This window comes from Indicator indicator, chromosome 13 (assembly GCF_027791375.1).
Source record: "Indicator indicator isolate 239-I01 chromosome 13, UM_Iind_1.1, whole genome shotgun sequence".
In the NCBI taxonomy this organism is placed as follows: Eukaryota; Metazoa; Chordata; class Aves; order Piciformes; family Indicatoridae; genus Indicator; species Indicator indicator.
The window spans coordinates 20,610,516-20,629,144 of record NC_072022.1 but is presented as its reverse complement, the minus strand read 5'-3'; the positions used below and the strand labels follow the sequence as shown (position 1 = coordinate 20,629,144).

Below are 18,629 nucleotides of genomic sequence, written 5' to 3'. Positions count from 1 at the left end.
CCATCACTACATGTTGCTTCTGATGGCAAAGAGCAAGCCTTGTTTCCTTTCATCTCCTGTTTGAACTTTTTGTTGCACCTGCTTTCAGCCCCTGCTGGCAAAGCCTAGCTTTATATTCCTGTGGGTTTAGAAGCAGGTATGGTTGCATGTGAACTCCACTGCTAATTGTAACATGCTGCTGCATTTTTATTGCCTGAGAACAAACTTAGTGGTGAAGTAAGAACCATCTGAAGTTATATGCTGAGAGGGGAGGGGAGAGGGAAGGTGGTTTGTAAGAAAGTTGTAGGTCTGGGGCTGTTTGCACTTGTCTCGCTGCCAAAGTTCTGAAGGGGGGAATCTGGCAGAAAGAACTTTTTAAGGAAGAGAGACCATATAGTGTAAACTGGAGAGTGAACTGCCTTCATTTGGTTTCTTGTAGCCAGTGCCTTCTTCCTTGCTCTTTTTGTCTCCTGCTCATTTTTTGACTGTGAATTACTCTTCTTGTTGTTTGAATCAGTTGTTTCTTTGCCAGTTCACATCTCCTTGCATAGCTCTCCCAGATTTAGTCCAGACTTCTCTGTAAGCTGCAGCTACTTATCCTGTAACTGGCTCTTGGCCGGAGGGTTTAGGACCTTAGTTTTCTCTTGTTCAGTGCTATTATCTCTCTTACATTGTGTGGCCAGAATAGGCTCAAGGAAAACAGTCTCCTGCTTAGTCTTTAGCTCCTTGGCTTCTCTAACCACTTCCACAATCTACCCCAGTTTAAACTGTAGGAAGTCACTGGAGAATCAAAGGCCTGTGGCTGTAGGCTGAGGAACAAAGGAAATTGGTTCAACAATGTCACTATTTTAATTATTTTAGCACTACTCAGTGCTCTGCTTTTGTTCATTTTCAGAAACAATAAATAATACAATCCTGGTGTGACTGGAGACTGTGACTCTAGGGGAAGCCATTCACTGACTTAGCTATTCCTCTCATAGTGTCACAGAGCACAAGCTAAGCTGTGCAGGTTTATTTGTACCTTTGACTTATCCTCTCACTGTGGAATTTAGAGGTTGATTTGCCAACTGAGAGACTGCTCTGTGGTCAGTATTGATTCTCAAGTGTTCTGCTGAGTATGGATTAAAAAGGGTCATGGAAAATTCTGCCTGGAGAAAGTTTAGTTTGAAATGACAGCAGTGTGCATTGTGGCCAACCTGTCAGGAAACAGAGGGAAATAGCTGTACAAATAGCTGTTATCTTAAAGATCTGGAGAAGTGACAACCACCATTACTTGGAGAAGATCCCAGTGAAAGTCATAATTTTCTACTAAGGGGCAGTTCTGCAGTATTGCACCTTGAAGGATGCCAGAAGCTGGGTAACCATTGCCCTGGCCCTCATTTTCTGTCCTGGGAGTCTTTGTGATCACAGCTATCTGCTGGATAACACTGAGGTTTGAGGGTTGTCCCTGGTTGAGTGAGGGAGGAAAAGTGCAAGTAAAAGACATACTTGTCTCTATTTAATACTACTGTAAAAATTAGGGGATTTAAAATTTTATATATTGTCATGTTTTTTTCCCTGGTGTTAAAAAGAATCTCAGCTATTTAGCCCAACAATGCTCAAGGCATGTTTTTCTGGGAGGCAGAAGAACCTGTCTAAGGGAATGTCCATAGAAAGCTGGGTATGATTATACATACAACCAGAAAGATCAGCAGTAGCACTGGGCCTGAAAGTGTTTGAACAAGAATTTGTTTAGTGGCAACCTCAGACAGCAGGACAGAAGGGGCACATGGCTGCAAGGTTGAGCCACCTGCTGTGTTGCTAGTTGCTTTGCAAACTCAAGGTGAGGGATAAAAGTCCAGACTGCATCCTGGAAGGAAGGGATACAAGGGATGAATGTTGAGAAATACTGCAGTAGCCATAGTACAGGAATGGCAAAAGCAGCAATGCAGACTTGCTCACATTGTTCCTTGTGCCTGGAGATGCTTCCTCTGCAGCTAAAGGCTAAGAACTCATTTTCCTTATGCTTACACTACGTGTCATTTCTGTGGAGATGGGTACCAATTAGTACTGCCTGTGTCACTGCCTCTTATAATGGGGAATTGTTTTATCCCTGACTCTGTTCTTTGTATTCTTTCTTCCACAGGAAGAAGGAAAGGAAAAAAATTCTCTGTTGAAGTAGCTAAACTCAAAACATGGACACAGCTGGGAAATCTGAGCATGTGTAGCCAAAGCAGAACATAAAATACATATGCTTTAGCAAAACAGGGTTTGAAAAAGCTGAAAAACATTGTCAGCTAGTGATGCAGACCTGACAAAACTATTCATGTGGCATTGCAGGGATGGAGACATATTTGTATTTTATGTATTGCCATTTCATAGCACTCATTGCCCAGGGCATCTATTACAAAATACTGACTCTGTTACTACGACCCAGGTATGTGGATACAGGGACACACTGCAGGGAGACAAAGTGACTGCTTCAAAGCAGTCATGGAAAACTTCTCCTTAAGAGGGCAAAATATGTCCTTAAGAAGAAAGGTGTTAAGGAGAAAGATGAGGTGCAGCAACTAATTGGAATGCACAGAGCAATTCTGCCTCTGTTTTTTCCCCCTCCTGTTTTAGGAAACAATGGAGTAGCAATGCCAAGGTGTAAGAGAACATCTGTGGAGTGTGGAGGCTGCAGATGTTCAGCAACATATCCTTGCTTTATGTGGTTGGAACAAGCAACAAGAAAATGCAGCAGTTAGAGAGTTCAGAGATCCCCATGGGCAGAGATCACTTTTATAAATATACTGTTTCTGCCATCAGAGAATTTTCAATGCCTGGAAGACACTGTCTCGTCTATAACTTAGTGCCCACTTCAGGATAAAAGAGACAGTTTTGTGTGGTTTAGTTAAAGCAATTCCTAGTTTAAAAAATACAAAAGCTAGGAAAAATAATTGTTCCAGCTGAGTTAAAAACTCATTCTCATGAGTATCTGATGTTACTAAATGCTGTACTTTGTCTCATGGAGTGGGATGGGAGGATCACCTACCCTACCACTTTCAGAAATTTCTGCAGCTTAGTACTAGCACTTTTGGAAGGAATGGCTGCATACAGAATGTGTTGGAGTCACTGCTTTGCAGAGAAGCAAAAAATTGCTGAGCAATGACTGGCAGTAGCTGGTGCAATTGCCTGCAACACACTTCTGTAAGAACTCAGCATATTCCTGAAACATGAGAGCTGCTGCCTTGGTGGGGAGAGCTTGTCAGCAGTGTGTTACCATCACATCAGAGTGTGGCTTATAGAGCCTGGCGTGATTTCCCTTTTTCTTTCCCTTCCCCTCCACACACCCACTTGAAGCACTGCCACAAGTACCTATGGTTTTTCCTTTCCCCCTTGACGTAGCAGAGCAGAACCTTTCTGTGCAGCAACTTCTTGTACTGTCACTAAGAACAAATGTTAGTTGTGTTGCTTACTGGATACTGGAAGGTTATAACTAGGAGAACAGGAATAGGTTCTTTGAAATGGTTCAGAAATGACATGTGTTCTGCAGCTTTTGCTGCCTGCATGATAATTATCTCTTAGCAAGTGCTGTTGCTGGTTAAAGATTCATGACTATCTTTGAGACTGCTCCCCTAGGCCTGCAGAATTCAAGTCTGGCTGGCAATAAAGATCTTTCTGGCCCCTGTCCCTTATTGTTATTATTCTCTACCTAGAATAGATGCTAACGTGTCAGAAATTCAAGGAAGATTTGACTATTAGGGCAATGGTAAATTACCATCACTGTCTGGATCCTATTATATGAGACACATGCCTGTAGTATATTTTTATTCCCTTGAATTGATATTCCCTCATATGCACACAGGCCATACAGTACCCTGTGACAGTATTGCACCTGGTGGAAGACAGAGAATACACATCTTTGTCTGGAAGGATTGATGCTTTCAGCCTGCACAGCAATAGAAATTTCCTCATTCCTTATTCTTTTCATAGACATGGATGCTTTTATGCCATGTCCAGAAGTACTGAGGTATTTCTGGTGGGTATTAAAAGTAGTTATAGTCTAGGAAATACTACAGGTGGAAGGGAAAAATACATTTTTCCCTGACACTTCCTCAGTGTTATTGGTGCCTGATCAAAAGAAAGGACTGACCTGATTTTCTGCGGCACTCAGCACCCACACATCCCAGTGAAGCTGATGAGAAGTGCAGGAGCTTACTGTTTTTGAAATCAAGCCCAGAATGTGACTCATAATGCTGTGAAGGAGATACTTGACAACTAAATGAAAATATACACAGATAAAACATGCCAGAGCATTTCTGTTCAATGTTTTATTGTGAAGTGACCTTTGGGGTGGTGTTTCTGTCACAAAGATACAACTATTGTATAGCTCTTACAACAGTTTCATTGCAACAATATTTTCTGTATTCTGAATAGAGCATCTCTGTATGTAGAGAAAACAACAGCTATGTGTTGTGAGCACCTGTATTTTGAAGCAGGCCTTTGCAAGATCCTGGCCATGGCTCTGCTCTCTGGAGAGTAAAAGTCATTTGGGCTCAAACATTCTCACCTATTTGAACTTGATGATCTGGTCCGTGTGTTGCTGCTGCACACTGATCTTTCAGTTATCTGTATTGCCATGTCTGTAACACAGCCTATATCTTGAAATGACGAATCTTCCCAGGGCATGGAGGAGGAGGCACAAAGCCAACTGGGCGAGGTACTTTGTCATGCTGAGCAACCCCTGCAACTGCTCTCCGCGCTACAGATTTTGCTGGAAGCATGGAAGCAGAAAATTCTGAAGAGAAGGATTCAGATGCAAGAGGGTTATTATGGGAAAGCCTGAGATTATGGTTTGTGAAGCCTTGCACAACTCCAGGCACCAGTCCTGATGTAGCTTGACCTGGTGGAGAGTAGGTAACTCCAGGCTGGGAAAGAAAAACAGTTTGTGTTCAGTGACTTGGGGCTTACGATACACAGGTCATCGATACCTTACTAGGTACCCTGCTCCTAACTAGATATAGGCCTCCAACCCAGGTACCAAACATTCCTGGCAGTCATAGAAGTTTGATTGCATTTGAACACATACACAGGACTCCAGGAACATATTCAGTAGATCATTAGCATCAAAGTCTGTGAACTTTCAGGGCCACCTGTGCAGCTGATGAAACATTCAAGACCAGTTGTCTTTATTCTTTCTTTCCTCTACCTCCTAGTCATCTAATTACTGTTGTGTTACCAAGAGCTCTGGTCCATGGGAAGTATTCAGCCACCACCTATCCCTTCTCAGACCTAATGGAGACTAAAGTACCTGGAGAGCACTCAAGTCCAATGCATATGTTTCCCTCCTATTGCTGTAGCAGTGCAGGTCAGGCTTGCTGAATTCAGTACAGTATTAAGAACTACAAGCAAAAAAACCCAGCTGATTTAATCTACCAAAAATGGCTCATTTATGTTTTACATCTCTCTGCCCCACCCCCTAGCTGAGCACAGTTTGGTTCCCTTTGCCCTACCAGACATGTGAAGCTGCCAGATGGCTAGGAGGACAAACTGTCAAGCTTGGATGGGAGGGGTGACATAATTCTTGGCACAGAAATCTATAGGATACCATGAGCTACTTTACCTAGGGTTTTAGGATACAAAGTTAAACTCATCATAGCTAGCTCATGTAGTCTGCTGTGGGAGAGGTAAACTCAGGGTGATTGCTTCATAGAGTACTGGTAGGCCAGAATACTCTGGAAAGGAGGGGAGTGTCTGGAGTTGGTACCTGATGTCCATAGAGCTGGCAGTTGACTTGGAGGTCCTGGGAGGGTCTTATTACCTTTGTTGCTGTGCAGAAACCAAAATCCTGGCAGAGCAGAGCACAGAAAAGAAAAATTGGTTCGAAGTAGATGAGATTTACATTACAATTTTAAATTTTGTTATATTTAGAAATAGCTACATCTTGTGTTTTATCTGAGCAGTAAAGTGCTTCCTTTTCAGGCTGTTTGACTCAAAAGCCAACCTGTTTTAATGCATAACCAGAAAATAAGTGAAATTCCTGTGTTGTTCTAGAGTAAGATCCTTTGCATGTCTAGATATAAGGGAGGGAAAAAATACGTAAGAATCTAGGGAAAAGGTTCCCACCCACTTCAACTCCCTAGGACACATTTTCATGAGAAACAAGAGAAGAATTCTGGCATGATAAAGTGTACAACAGTACAATTTTCAAGAGTCTCTGTATCAGAACAAGGCACGCTGACAGCACTTAAATGACAGGAAGGTAAAGCGATCTGCCCTTTTGTTATGTGTTTGTGCACTGCCTGGTACAAACAGCTTGATTTTCTCAGGTGTTCATGTTAAGAAGAGCTATCAATATTATATATCCTGTTGATTAAAAATACAGTGTGTTAAGGACACTTTGGTCCTCAAGCCTTTTTGAAATATATTCAGATAGACCAGGATTTAGTCCATATACCTCAGAGAGAAAAGCAAAGTGAGATTTAGCTTTAGGAATTCCCTGCTGAAAAGCATCTCGTGATGGCATACAGCTCTTGTGCTTTCATCCTCATAAAGGTGTACTACTGCTCAAGAGTGAGTGCAGCACAGTGTGCTGTTGTGAGATCAGGACTGGTGTGCTGGCATACTTACAGACTGGTCATCAGGCAGCAGGTGACAAGCCTCCACATTAGCTTCTGCTGCTGAGCAGTTTGTGGCAGCCACAGCAAACTCAACAAAGACAACGTGCGCTGGGTGATACTGATGAAACAGGAAAATTGTTTAACTGGCTTTGCACTATGAAACTGCAGAGCTGCTTGAGGAAAGATAAAAAGGAAAATGTTGTGGCTTCTAGCTCTGCATCTCCTACTGAATTGAAAGGGATTCCTGTGGCTAAAATCACACAAAATGCTTGGGAAATGAAGAGCAATTCAGCAGGGCAAATTAGAGTAAATGAAATCTGTTTGCAAACCTAACTAGTTAGCACTGCACAATTACCACAGAAGAAATACTCTGTTTACACAAGAGGCTAGACACAGTTCTAGTAATTACCTGCATTTTGGCTCTTCCAATCTCAAGGAGCTTGAGATAGGCACCAGTACTTTTGCCATTGTAGACATTGAGTGATTCTGTAACAGTTGCCAATACCTCAGTGTCATTCAAGGTAATCAACAGTGGACAGTCAGGGCAGAGCTGGAGAATATCTTCACTTGAGTCTGCAGGAGGAACGTTTTGATAAAGTTTTAGGTTGTTTTGAAATGCATTAGAAAACTATTCAGTCACATAAAACAGTGTTTCCTGGTCTGTTCCAAATTACAGTGGAAGGAATTTTTGCAGTGCAGGCTACAGATGGCACTCTTTCACATGACTTTTGCAGTTCCAGCCTTTCTGCAAACAAAAGTGCTGTGGACTTCAATAGTACATTTTAAATGTTCTTAACTTGCCTTTTAATCGATTCTCTTTCTGGCAAACTATCCACAACACCAGTTAAAAAGATGTCTCAAGGAATGGTGGAAAAATGAAGATGAAAAATTAATTGTTGTTTGCATGTGTGTTCACAAGATACAGGATATTAGGGGTTGGAAGGGACCTTTGAGTCCAGCCCCCCTGCCAGAGCAGGACCATATAATGTAGCACAGGTTGGACCAGAACACATCCAGGTGGGTCTTGAAAGTCTCTAGAGAAGGAGACTCCACAGCCTCTCTGGGTAGCTTATTCCAATGCTCTGTGACCCTCACAGTAAAGAAATTCTTCCTCATGTTGAGGTGGAACTTCCTGTGCTGTAGTTTACAGCCATTGCCCCTTGTTCTATCACAGGGGGCAAGTGAGAAGAAGCTGTCCCTGCCTTCTTGACATCCAGCCCTCATGTATTTATATGCATTTATTAGATCCCCTCTCAGTCTTCTCCTCTCCAGACTAAAAAGCCCCACTCGTTGTTCCATTCACTCACCATTACTGGAAGTAGTACAAAAGATACCTTGTATAGGGCAGAGAGCTCACACAGAGGAGGCAAAATTGAGATTCTGCTTTCCCATGGCAACTGGTCCTGGGACCAGTCTTGTTCAACATCTTTGTTGGTGACATGGACAGTGGCATTGAGTTCACCCTCAGCAAGTTTGCTGATGATACCAAGCTGTGTGGTGCAGCAGACACGCTGGAGGGAAGGGATCCATCCAGAGGGACCTGGACAGGCTGGAGAGGTGGGCACAAGCCAACCTCATGAGGTTCAACAGGACAAAGTGCAAGGTCCTGCACCTGGGTCGAGGCAATCCCAATCACAAATACAGGCTGGGCAGTGACTGGCTGGAAAGCTGCCCTGAGGAGAGGGAATTGGGGGTGCTGGTGGACGAGAAGCTCAACATGAGCTGTCAATGTGCACTTGCAGCCCAGAAAGCCAACCAGAGCCTGGGCTGCATCAAGAGAAGTGTGGCCAGCAGGTCAAGGGAGGTGATTCTCCCCCTCTGCTCAGCTCTGGTGAGACCCCACCTAGAGTACTGCGTCCAGTTCTGGAGCCCCTATTACAAGAGGGATATGGACATGCTGGAAGGTGTCCAGAGAAGGGCCACCAGGATGATCAGAGGGCTGGAGCACCTCTCCTATGAGGACAGACTGAAAGAGTTGGGGCTGTTCAGTCTGGAGAAAAGAAGGCTCTGAGGTGACCTTCTTGTGGCCTTCCAGTATCTGAAGGGGGCTCCAAGAAAGCTGGGGAGGGACTTTTTAGGATATCAGGTAGTGACAGGACTAGGGGGAATGGAATAAAGCTGGAAGTGGAGATGTTTAAGGCCAGGCTGGATGAGGCTCTGGCCAGCCTGATGTAGTGTGAGGTGTCCCTGCCGATGACAGGGGGGTTGGAACTAGATGATCCTTGTGGTCCCTTTCAACTCTGACTGATTCTATGATTCTACGATATTGAAAATTCTAGTTTAATAAATAAGCGACATCTGACAAAAGGGCTCTGAAGATCAACAAGCTCAAATTCAGACCAGCAAGCAATCAAATTCTTGAGGTTAAACTCTGAGTGAAAAGCCTCAGTACCAGCAATCTCTAAGTCAAATCTGGAAATTGCTTCTAGATTGACTTACAGTATCTTAATTGTCATAGTAAAGAGCAGCAAAGAGAAGAGGCTGCGTTTAGAGGTGAATGAAATCAGAAAAGGGGAAAAAATTACTCTTATCATCTGGGTTTAGAAAATCCATTAGCTGTCATCCTCTATGCCATATCAATACACAGTGTTTCAGAATCAGAAAAGATTGTGAACTATAACCACTGCTTTAGTAATACTCCAGCCTCTAGATTAAAACCTAAACAACAAAGTCTTTACCTGCATGTGAGTGGCATTTACTAGCAAGTACAGATAACTGTCCATTCACCTTCTGCAGTTTGACATCACAGTCACCCTCAACTGCCTAGAGAGAGACAAAAATCAAAGGGTTACATCATTCAGATGAATAGGAATTTCTGGAAAGGGCAACTATTATTAAAATCAAAAGAACAGACCCTGGCTGAATGTTCCTGGCAAAATTATCCTGATTACAAAGGCACTGCTAGGCGTGTCCTGTTTGTGATGTTGTAAAAAACAGACCAGAGCTGCACAATTTGGATCCAAATCTGGATTTCAAGCATCAGAAGTGCCAGGGTAGCCAATTTATGGATGTGTGGTTCAGGTTCCTCTCTCATAAAAAGCAAAGAATATGAATACTTATGCATTAAGGCCTTCTGCAGAGCTGTTTGATACCATTCTCACTAATCTCAGCTGGTCAGTGGCCATGGTAACAGCAGAATGTGCTGCCTTGTGTGCAACGTGTGAGATCATCCAGCAGGGGAGGAGATGGCAAAGGCAAAGCTGGACTCACTGGGAAGAGGGAACTCACTGGGAAGTTGGAGTTACCTCCCCCAGTATGGTAAACAGGATCTGAGCTCTGGTAAATACAGGGGTGGATCAAGATTCGGATTTAGTCATGAGCACTGTGAATTGGGCTCTATTCTAGGAACAGCAGGATTAACTTGTCAGCTGCTCACTCTGCTTTCTGCTTAGAAATCAGAGCTGCCTGTGTTTGGACAACACTCCCACTGCTTTGGTTAGGGAAAACTTTTCACAGCTGGATCACGCTTGCATAACAACAAAATATTTGAGGCCAGTACATTCCAGCTAAGCATGACTTTGAAGGCAGAACCCTGTCTGAAGGGAATAGCTCTCCTGCAGTCTTGACTAGGACTAGGTGGCTAGACTTGATGGAGTATCACTAATTAACACCCTCCATGTGGCCAAAGGGTTGTGTTTACACAGTTACACAGCCTGCCCTGTCTAGAGTTTGCAATGAGGCAGTGACATCTGGACTGACCACGGATGTCTGAATCTGGATCCCCTTAACAAGGCCCCATGGCATTCGTGAACTGTATGTGGGATGTTATTCTGACAGTGACCTGTCCTCTTTAGGTAACAGGACATGAAAGAAATCCAAGAGTGAAATCGTTCTTGATACAAAGGCAACTAAGTCAACAAGGAGATTGCAAGTGATGGGGTGGTTCTAGGCTTTTACAGTGTGAGAAGATTTGCTTGGAAGCCTAACTGATTATAGCTTTGCATCTAGCATCAACATACTGAACATGCACCTTTGGACTGAGCTAGTGATATTTCAAATACTCACATGGTCTGTGAAGCTCCTTACTGTGCAATTTGCAAGAGGTGTAGGGCTGAGAATGTGGCATGTGGTCTCTAGTAAATCAAGTTCAAGAAATATTATCTCTTTATTTGGCCCCTGGAAGAAACAAACAAATGAACAAACAAACCAAACAAAGTCAAAACTGTAGTAATTACTTCACAAAATATCACCAGGTTTCTTCTTTAGGGCTGTGCTGTGGACTCTTTTGCTGACTGGCACTCCATATATACACTAGAGTAACTGCATAGGACCTTACTCTTTAATTTCACAAACAACAGGGCCCGTTTTTTTAGCTGGAGTAAGTCAGGATAGTCACACCAATTTTTTTTTCCAGCTAAGGAATTGGCCCATGAATTTTGGAAAGTCAAGCCTCTATGTATTGGGTCAGATCTCTTAAGTTAACTTGATTTTATTTTTTTTAGTAGTTTTAAAATAATCAGCACCTGGCTTTGTTGCAAAATCTTAGTGTTTCTGTAACCAGATACCAAATAAACACTGGTGCACACTGGCCTGTTTCCTTTAGTCCATCAGAACTACACTGAATTGCACCAGATAACTTCCAGCCCCAATACTTATGTTGTTTATGGGCTGCAGAATCCTTTATGGTTGTGCCTGAATCTTTGCAATAATAAGATAAGACACGTGAGTGGAAAGGCAGAAGTGAGGTTCCCTAGCTGTGAGATTAACTCTGAGGTTTGACTCAGGAGTAATTCCATTTAAATGAATGAAGCTATTTTAGTGTGAAAGTATTAAATGTGAGCAAAGCAGTGTCACCAGTGTTTTTGTGTGGGTGATTGTGGGCATACTTCTAATCTCATTAATGTCTGTTTTAGTCTCTTGTAAATGACGTTGGTATCCTCTCCCTCTCTCATAATAAGTAGAAAACAACCATGGAATTTCATTCTTGTTAATATCTGGGACCATTTTCAATGTTCTGAGAGAATCAAAGCTTCTGAATGGGTGCATACATTGTATTCATGACCATTTCTACAGCCTTTCTAGATGCCTGCAATGATGACAATAGATCTTAGTGAAAATGAGACTGTAAGCTGCAGTTATTTCCATTCGGCTTCCTTGTCACCTCAATGGGATATTAGGTAAAATTAATGCCTACTACAAAATCACTAATAGCATAGAGTTATGATAGGCATGTACATAGCAAATAAATTACCTGCATCACAAAGATTATCCTAACAATTTTCCTCCAGATTAGCTACTGAGCTCATGATTCAGCATTTTGGAGGATCTGCCCTAGCAAGCATGCTGCATTTGTAAACTGAGCACTTCCTAGCATTGTACAAAAATATCTGAACATTTCTCTCTTCCTTTCTGTTCTGCTCTTTGAGAGATACATTCCAGTGACCTGGATTCTCAACTGCTACCTGGTGGCATTGCCCCATTTAAATCGACAGAGCCATGCTGCTTTAACCCATGTGAGGACGCAGCCCTTGGCAGGGCTTGTTGGTCAGTCCCAACCATCTCCAGGTTAACAAAATACTCTGCCTTCGAGCTCCTCACTTACCTGGGGTAGCACACGGATATTGTCGATTGTGTTTAAGGTAAACTTGTATCCATGATGGCTGTGGCTATTAATGTAATCCACAGCTACTTCTGCTGCTGCTTCAGATTCTGGGTCATCACAGCCTAAGGGAGCAGGGGGAGCTGCTGGTACAGCTTTGTGAATTGGAAGCTGAACAAGCAATATGAAAGCTACTAGTGCCTTCATGGCACTCGAGGAAAGCTGATCTCTTTCAGAAATAAAGATCTAAGAATGCTGTTCAGATGGCAGCTAGGTAGCTAGAAGTGAGGTCTCATTTATATAGTACATACCACAGACTTTGCATTGAGCGCATGTCTGCTGTTCGTCCCAGTTCCAAGAGGCATTGCAAACAACAAAAGAGATAAGAAAATGTTAGGACATCAAACCGACTGATTAATATTGGCCAAAGTAAATTTTATCAGGTAGGATATTGCGAAGTCTGCTAAAGCAGCTAAAGAAGAAAGGGTCAGCAAAAATGTAGCCATTTTTAGACACCAACCAAATACTGTACATGCAGGAGGAATATGATCCCTCTGTTAAACGTGCAGAGATGCTCCTACTAATTAAGCTTTCTTGTAAACAGGACACAATCTGTTAGGGCTCAGATCTCAGCAGACACCAGTCTAAATTGTGAGATCAGTAACAAGATAAATGAGAAAATGGGAGTTGAATCCATTGTAGGGATCACATTCCACAGTAAATGTAATTATATAGCAACTTCTCCTATTGAATTAATTTGGAATAGGAAATGAGATGTAGTGTTTAAATCTTTTGCATCAGCTCTTTCTTTCTCTGAATAATTTGAATACTTCCAGTGGTTCCTGGAATTCCATTTTGCAAAGCAGGCATCTTGTAGAAATTTTTCTGGAATATGTTGTACAGATTTGAGGATTTGGCAGAAGATCCTAAAGAGCACAAACATATTTTAAGGAGAATGTAGGTGAAAATAAGCTGCTTAAATGCTCAGGAGTTCTGGGCCCCAGTTTGTATTTCCATTAGCAGTGTACACATTTACAAAACACTAAATGGAAAACAGAAGTGTTCTATGGAATGGAATACGGCTTCTATGATGTGTCCAGCATTTAAGGTCTGTAAATTAAGGTATGATGACTTGAGCTAGACAAATGCTGGCTCAATAGCCTCTAGCTCAACCAGCAGAAGAGTTTTTCCTGCAGGAATTTCAGAGTAGGTGTCTATGATCCATTTTGTGGTAGTTATCAGGCTGCAGAATAATAAATATCTCTTTTGGCTTTAAAATTTCTGAATCTCTGTTATCTTTTTCAAGAATTTCAAGAATGAGCTGCAGATTTGACATGAATAGGAGGATTTCAGCATGCTTAGAAATTTTCACTTTAGATAAGTTTTTCTCAGCTTGCAAGACAGTGTGAGCATGGCTAATAATTGTGAAAAAAATAAGGCAGTGGAGTCAAGCTTCTCTCTTCTAGAATTTGGAATTAGGGAAAACAGAATAAATGGAAAATGGTTGGTTGGACAGATTAAGTGATGGAGAAGGAAAATGGGAAAGACAAAAAAGAAGATGTAATTCTTTCCTTCATCTGTGTGGGATGAGGTGAGTTTTGGATACTAGGATTTGCATATTCAAGAGATTCCTGGGGAAAAGAAGAACTCTCTTGCAGCAAAACATTGCTCCGAGCATGGTAAGTTCTTTCCTCTCATTTGAAGCAGGTGTTGTTTGGCATTTGTTCTGTTGTGTGGATGATAATTTGTCTTCTTGACTTCGGCCTGGAAGACTTAAAGGATAGTTTGGCATCCCCAAAAAACACTCTGAGTGTTCCCTTTGAAGCAAGGAAAATTTATTAAGAAAGATAGTATTTTACTCTTTACTTTTCTGCCACAGTTACTTTCTAACTGGTGAATCTTTTTCCTTTCCTAGTATTAAACATGAGGGTAAACTTCCAACAGGTTCAGACTGAAATTGCTTTTTGCTTAAGTGACATATAATTACCCCAGGGAAGGTCCTAAACCTTTATTTATAAATCTAATGTGGTCGTTACTCAGTTTCTTAGGTTACATCTTCTCCACTTCAGAGCTGCAAATGCTGTAAGATATTTGACATTTCTGCAGTGAAGCCCTAGCTATTCCAAAATATAATATATAACCCAGTTCAGTCAACTTCAGGTTCCATTTTCAAAGAAAAACTTAAACCCTCAAATACCAAACAGTATTTATTACCTTTTTTCTCCCCTCTCCATTGTCACTCACATTCAGTATTCCATCTACCATGCAGAACAAAAGAGGAAATACTTCTCAATTTCTCCATAGGCTTACTCAAGACTTTCCCCTCTTACTGACTGTATGGACTTTCTTTGCTGACATACAGCATGTTCCCACATGATTATTAATGCTCAGTGCAGTGTAGAACGTTTGCAGCTGGCACTTTTTGGGTGAGCTGTGATATGTGTGAGGAAATTGGTATTTGGTTTCTATGGCTGGGAATGGAGTTTGCAAGTTCAGTCAGGCAGTCTGGCTACAGGTAATGCAACAAGGAGGCTGTCACCTTCTCTTCTGAAAGTGAGATTACTGAGGTCAGTTCCCCACAGGCCTGTGTCACATCACGACTGGCCCTTTTTTTGGCACCCTCACTTAAGAAGCAATAATTGCAGAAATATCTTTTTATTGAGCTCAGCATAGGTCTATATTCTCTCTTTCATGTCCTGGACATAGTAAAAAAGTTATCCTTTAGTAGTGGCTGCAAATAGCTCTTACAGCACAAGAAAGTGAGCTGACTTCCACGGGCTCCTGGACAGAAGGTCACATCACAAAGCCCACTGAAGTGAACAAGGCTTTCTCAGAATCACAGGGTCACAGAATGGCTTCCATTGGAAGGGACATTCAAAGGTCATCTTATCCAACTCCACTGCACAAGCAGGGCCCCCTATAGACAGTTGCTCAGCACCATGTCCAGATGGCTTTTTCATATCTCCAAGGTGGGAGACACCTGTGCTTGGTCACTCTCATAATAAAAAAGTGCTTCCTGATGTTCAGATAGAACCTTCTATTTCAGTTTGTGCTCTGGTCTTGTCACTGGGTACCACTGCAAGGAGCCTGGCTCTGTCCTCTTCACACTCTGCCTTCAGGTATTTATAGACATTAATAATATCCCTCCAAGCCTTCTCTTCTCTATGCTAAGTAGTTTTAGCTCTCTCAGCCTTTCCTCATAGGAGAGATGCTCCTTAACTGTCTTTGTGGTGCTTTGCTGCACTCTATGTTTATGTCCCTTCTGTATTGAGAAGCCTAGAACTTGGGCACAGTACTCCAGCTGTGGCCTCACCAGTGCTGAATAAGGGGGAAGGATCACCTCCCTAAAGCTGGCAGTACTTCAGCTAGTGCAGCTCAGGATACTGCTAAGCTTCATTGTGGCAAGGCAACATTGTTGGTTCCTGTTCAACTTGGTGACCATCAGGACCCCCAGGTCCTTTTCTGCCAAGCTGCTTACCAGCTAGGTGGCCCCCAGCATATATTTGTGCATGAGGCTGTTCTTCCCCAGATGCAGGATTTCAAACTTCTTATTGAACTTCATGAGATTCCTGGCATCCCATTTCTTTAGTCTGTTGTGATCCCCCTGGATGGCAGCGTGACCTGCTGACAAATCAGCCACTCCCCCCAGTTTTGTCATCTGCAAACTTGCTGAGGATAGAGTCTGCCTCATCACCCAGATTATTAATGAAAATGTTAAACAGGACTGGACCCCAGCATTGACCCCTGGTGTACACTGCTAATTATTGGCCTCCAACTAGACTTTACACCACTGTTCACCACCCTCTGGGCCCAACCATTCAGTCAGTTTTCAGTCCTCCTCAAACCACCTTTCACATCAGTAGTGTTAGACTTTGTCCCTAGTGAACTGAGTTGCCTGAGAGATTTGACAAGGCTTCACTGTGATGGAAGCAGAACAAGCTGGGTGTAATGCCTTTGTTATATATAAAATCTAGTATTGATTCTATGCTCAAGAACTGAAGCTCCACTGAATCTCAGTTCTTAATAATTCATATAAATCATAGTGGAAAGGTGAGTTGATGGTTCTCTTTTTTGCTTTCTCTCTTTTTTTTTTCCCTGTGGTTGGATGCTTAAAACAAGTAGTGATGACTGGAAGCTTGCTGCCCCTGCTCAACCTCATCGGGGGAAAAAAAAAAGAATTGTTTCCACAAGATGTCAAGTTGACCTCTTCCTGAGCTTAAAATTCAAACAAATTAAAGAAGCAAGCAGATAAATATCATCTTTTTTAAAGCTTCAGATCAAAGTTAAACAATTGTGGGGATTTCTGAGCCTCTCTTTTCAGATTATGAAAAGGTCTTTTTTTTTGGTAAAGCAGACAGAACAGGTCCAATTCTCTACACCACATCAAAAGATGCATTTCTGAGCAGTCAAGCGTTGTACAATACTGCAAAACTTAATCACCTCTTGCTTTACACTTGATTAAATACATTACTTTTGGATCATAGAGTTCACAAGATACTGGAACATCAGGGCTGTCTTCTATACAGCCATCACCTACACAGAAACCTGCACACTAACACAGGAAGATGTCTGCAGGGAAAATGTCAGGTAGTTAAAGTGACCATTCTTGTCAGGGCAGCATATTGCTTCCTTAAATGACAGTATAATCAGCATTTAAAAATAGAGCCTGGAAAAACCCATAGAGGTCTGAGAAAAACCTCAAGACAAATTAGGCTAATTGATTTGCATAGTCTTATTGGCCCCTTAACACTACCCGGGCAAATCTTCAGCAGATCTAAATTGGATTAGATTTACTACAGTCCAAGTCCTCCAGTGTCCCCACAGCACAAATTTTAGGCCATGAGAAAACCTGTGAAGTCTGAACAGTTTTACCAGACAGCAGTAGTAGAACATTATATGATAACTGATTTATTTGGGTTTTTTTAATTATGAAAGCATTTAAGAGAAGGAAGTCTGATCATGTGCCATAGTTTGCTGTAGTATTTGGAGTTGAGAGATTTCTTTCTATGTGAAATAGAATGTGCAGATATGGCATCAAATTTGGGAGCCTCTAGTTTTGTGTGCCTACTTAAAGATTCCCTTTCACTCAACTTTGTTATCTCAATCTGTTAATCTCTTGTTTTCCATTTTACTTCTGTGACCTGAAATAACTCACTTAATTTTGTAAAAAGTTTTGATGTCAGTGGTTGAAGGATGTATTGACGGGATTAGAGGAATCAAAGAGTCAGGAAAAACAGCTGCCAGGTAGTAAAAGTTTAGAGATTTCTTCGTTTACTGGAGATGTAGCAGGATTGAGAGGGTTGAAATTAGGGCTCCCAGATTTCCTATTGATCATTTCAGATTTTTTTTTTTAAGAACATGAAAAGTTGTCAAGAATTCTGATATTTTTACTGGAATGGAAATTCCAATTTTTGACCAGCTCTCCCAGACAAAGCCAACCAAGTCTATTTCTGTTATGGTCTCTCTTTTTCTATTTTGCTTTTCTATTGTCTATGCCACTGAAATACTTGAGTGCCTTCCAGAAGTGCATCAAGTGACACAACTAGCATTTATTACATGACAGTCTATTCTCCCTCTCTTCCCAGTGGGGAGATTATATAAGATGTTTTGTCTTAGTGAAGTTTTTAATTGATTTAAATTTTCCTCTCCATTTCCTCATTTTCTTTGCTACATGTTTTGATGTTGCAGTCGGTAACAAGAGCAGTCGTCTGAGTCAAGGATTTTCAAGTCCCTGTATGACTTCCCCTGTGTTATCCTATCCTGGTGCATAAGACTCCCCTTCCTAAATTTTTATACTTTTTTTGACCTTTTATCAAGGTCAAAGTTATTTATGTTGCTATGCAACTCTTAACAGTGGGATATTTTTGCTTCAGCCCTGCAGGGATGTCATGGTTCTCTCAGTATCATGCTTGTGCAATTTGAAGGGTGTGGGAAAGCTGTGTTGGAGATGGTTAGGTGGCAACTGTGAAATCAGAGATTAGCAGCTACTGAGATTTGTCTTTTGGCTTGATGTCCTTATGCTGTATTTTGGGGTTCCATCTCATACAGGTGTTCCCCATGAGCATTACTTCATATCAGAACCTAGAACAAATAAAGCAAGATACTGGGAGGAGATTGCAGAGCTGAACAGCAGGAGCAAACAGTGGATCAGACAGCAGAAACAGAGTATTTCACACTGAGTAAACAGAGACCCTGCAGTCAAACTGACCTCTCCTTGTCACAGTGAACAGCATGTCAACCTAAGTGAATTTAAACTCCGTGTACTATGAGGACTAATGACTATCCTGGCATTGCCAGGGTGTCCACAGACACATGGCTTCAGTTTAAAAAGGCAAATCAAAACATGCCACATTAATTCCTTCTACTTACAGGAATGTCTGAAGATGTAAATTCAAAATTGGTCTGGATGCTGTCATGTCCTATGAGGCTGTTAGTCTCTTTGATGGAGAAATCCACATGATAGCTCCACATGTTATCTTCCCTTGCTGAGTTAAATCCTGAAATTTAGTAGCAAGTGTTAGGGAAAC

At 41.9% G+C, this 18,629-nt stretch overlaps 1 protein-coding gene across 1 annotated transcript; it reads right to left on the bottom strand.

Annotated features, from left to right (window-relative positions):
- Nucleotides 1-4,294: 4,294 nt before the first annotated feature.
- On the bottom strand, nucleotides 4,295-12,309 carry AHSG (alpha 2-HS glycoprotein). Its single transcript, XM_054386123.1, has 7 exons — nucleotides 12,106-12,309; nucleotides 10,569-10,679; nucleotides 9,242-9,326; nucleotides 6,973-7,136; nucleotides 6,574-6,681; nucleotides 5,711-5,791; nucleotides 4,295-4,871 (listed from the first exon to the last, which is right to left on the bottom strand). Exons 1-7 carry the CDS (start codon nucleotides 12,307-12,309, stop codon nucleotides 4,599-4,601), a joined length of 1,026 nt encoding a protein of 341 aa, XP_054242098.1. The 3' UTR covers nucleotides 4,295-4,598.
- Between the last annotated feature and the right edge of the window lie 6,320 nt (nucleotides 12,310-18,629).

Coding starts and splice junctions, on each gene's coding strand:
- AHSG (XM_054386123.1), bottom strand. CDS start 12,309: ATGAAGGCACTAGTAGCTTTCATATTGCTTGTTCAGCTTCCAATTCAC. Junction 10,680..12,105: donor ATATCCGTGTGCTACCCCAG/GTAAGTGAGGAG, acceptor TGTTTCTTCCAG/GGGCCAAATAAAGAGATAAT. Junction 4,872..5,710: donor GCCAGCTCTATGGACATCAG/GTACCAACTCCA, acceptor TTTCTTTCCCAG/CCTGGAGTTACCTACTCTCC.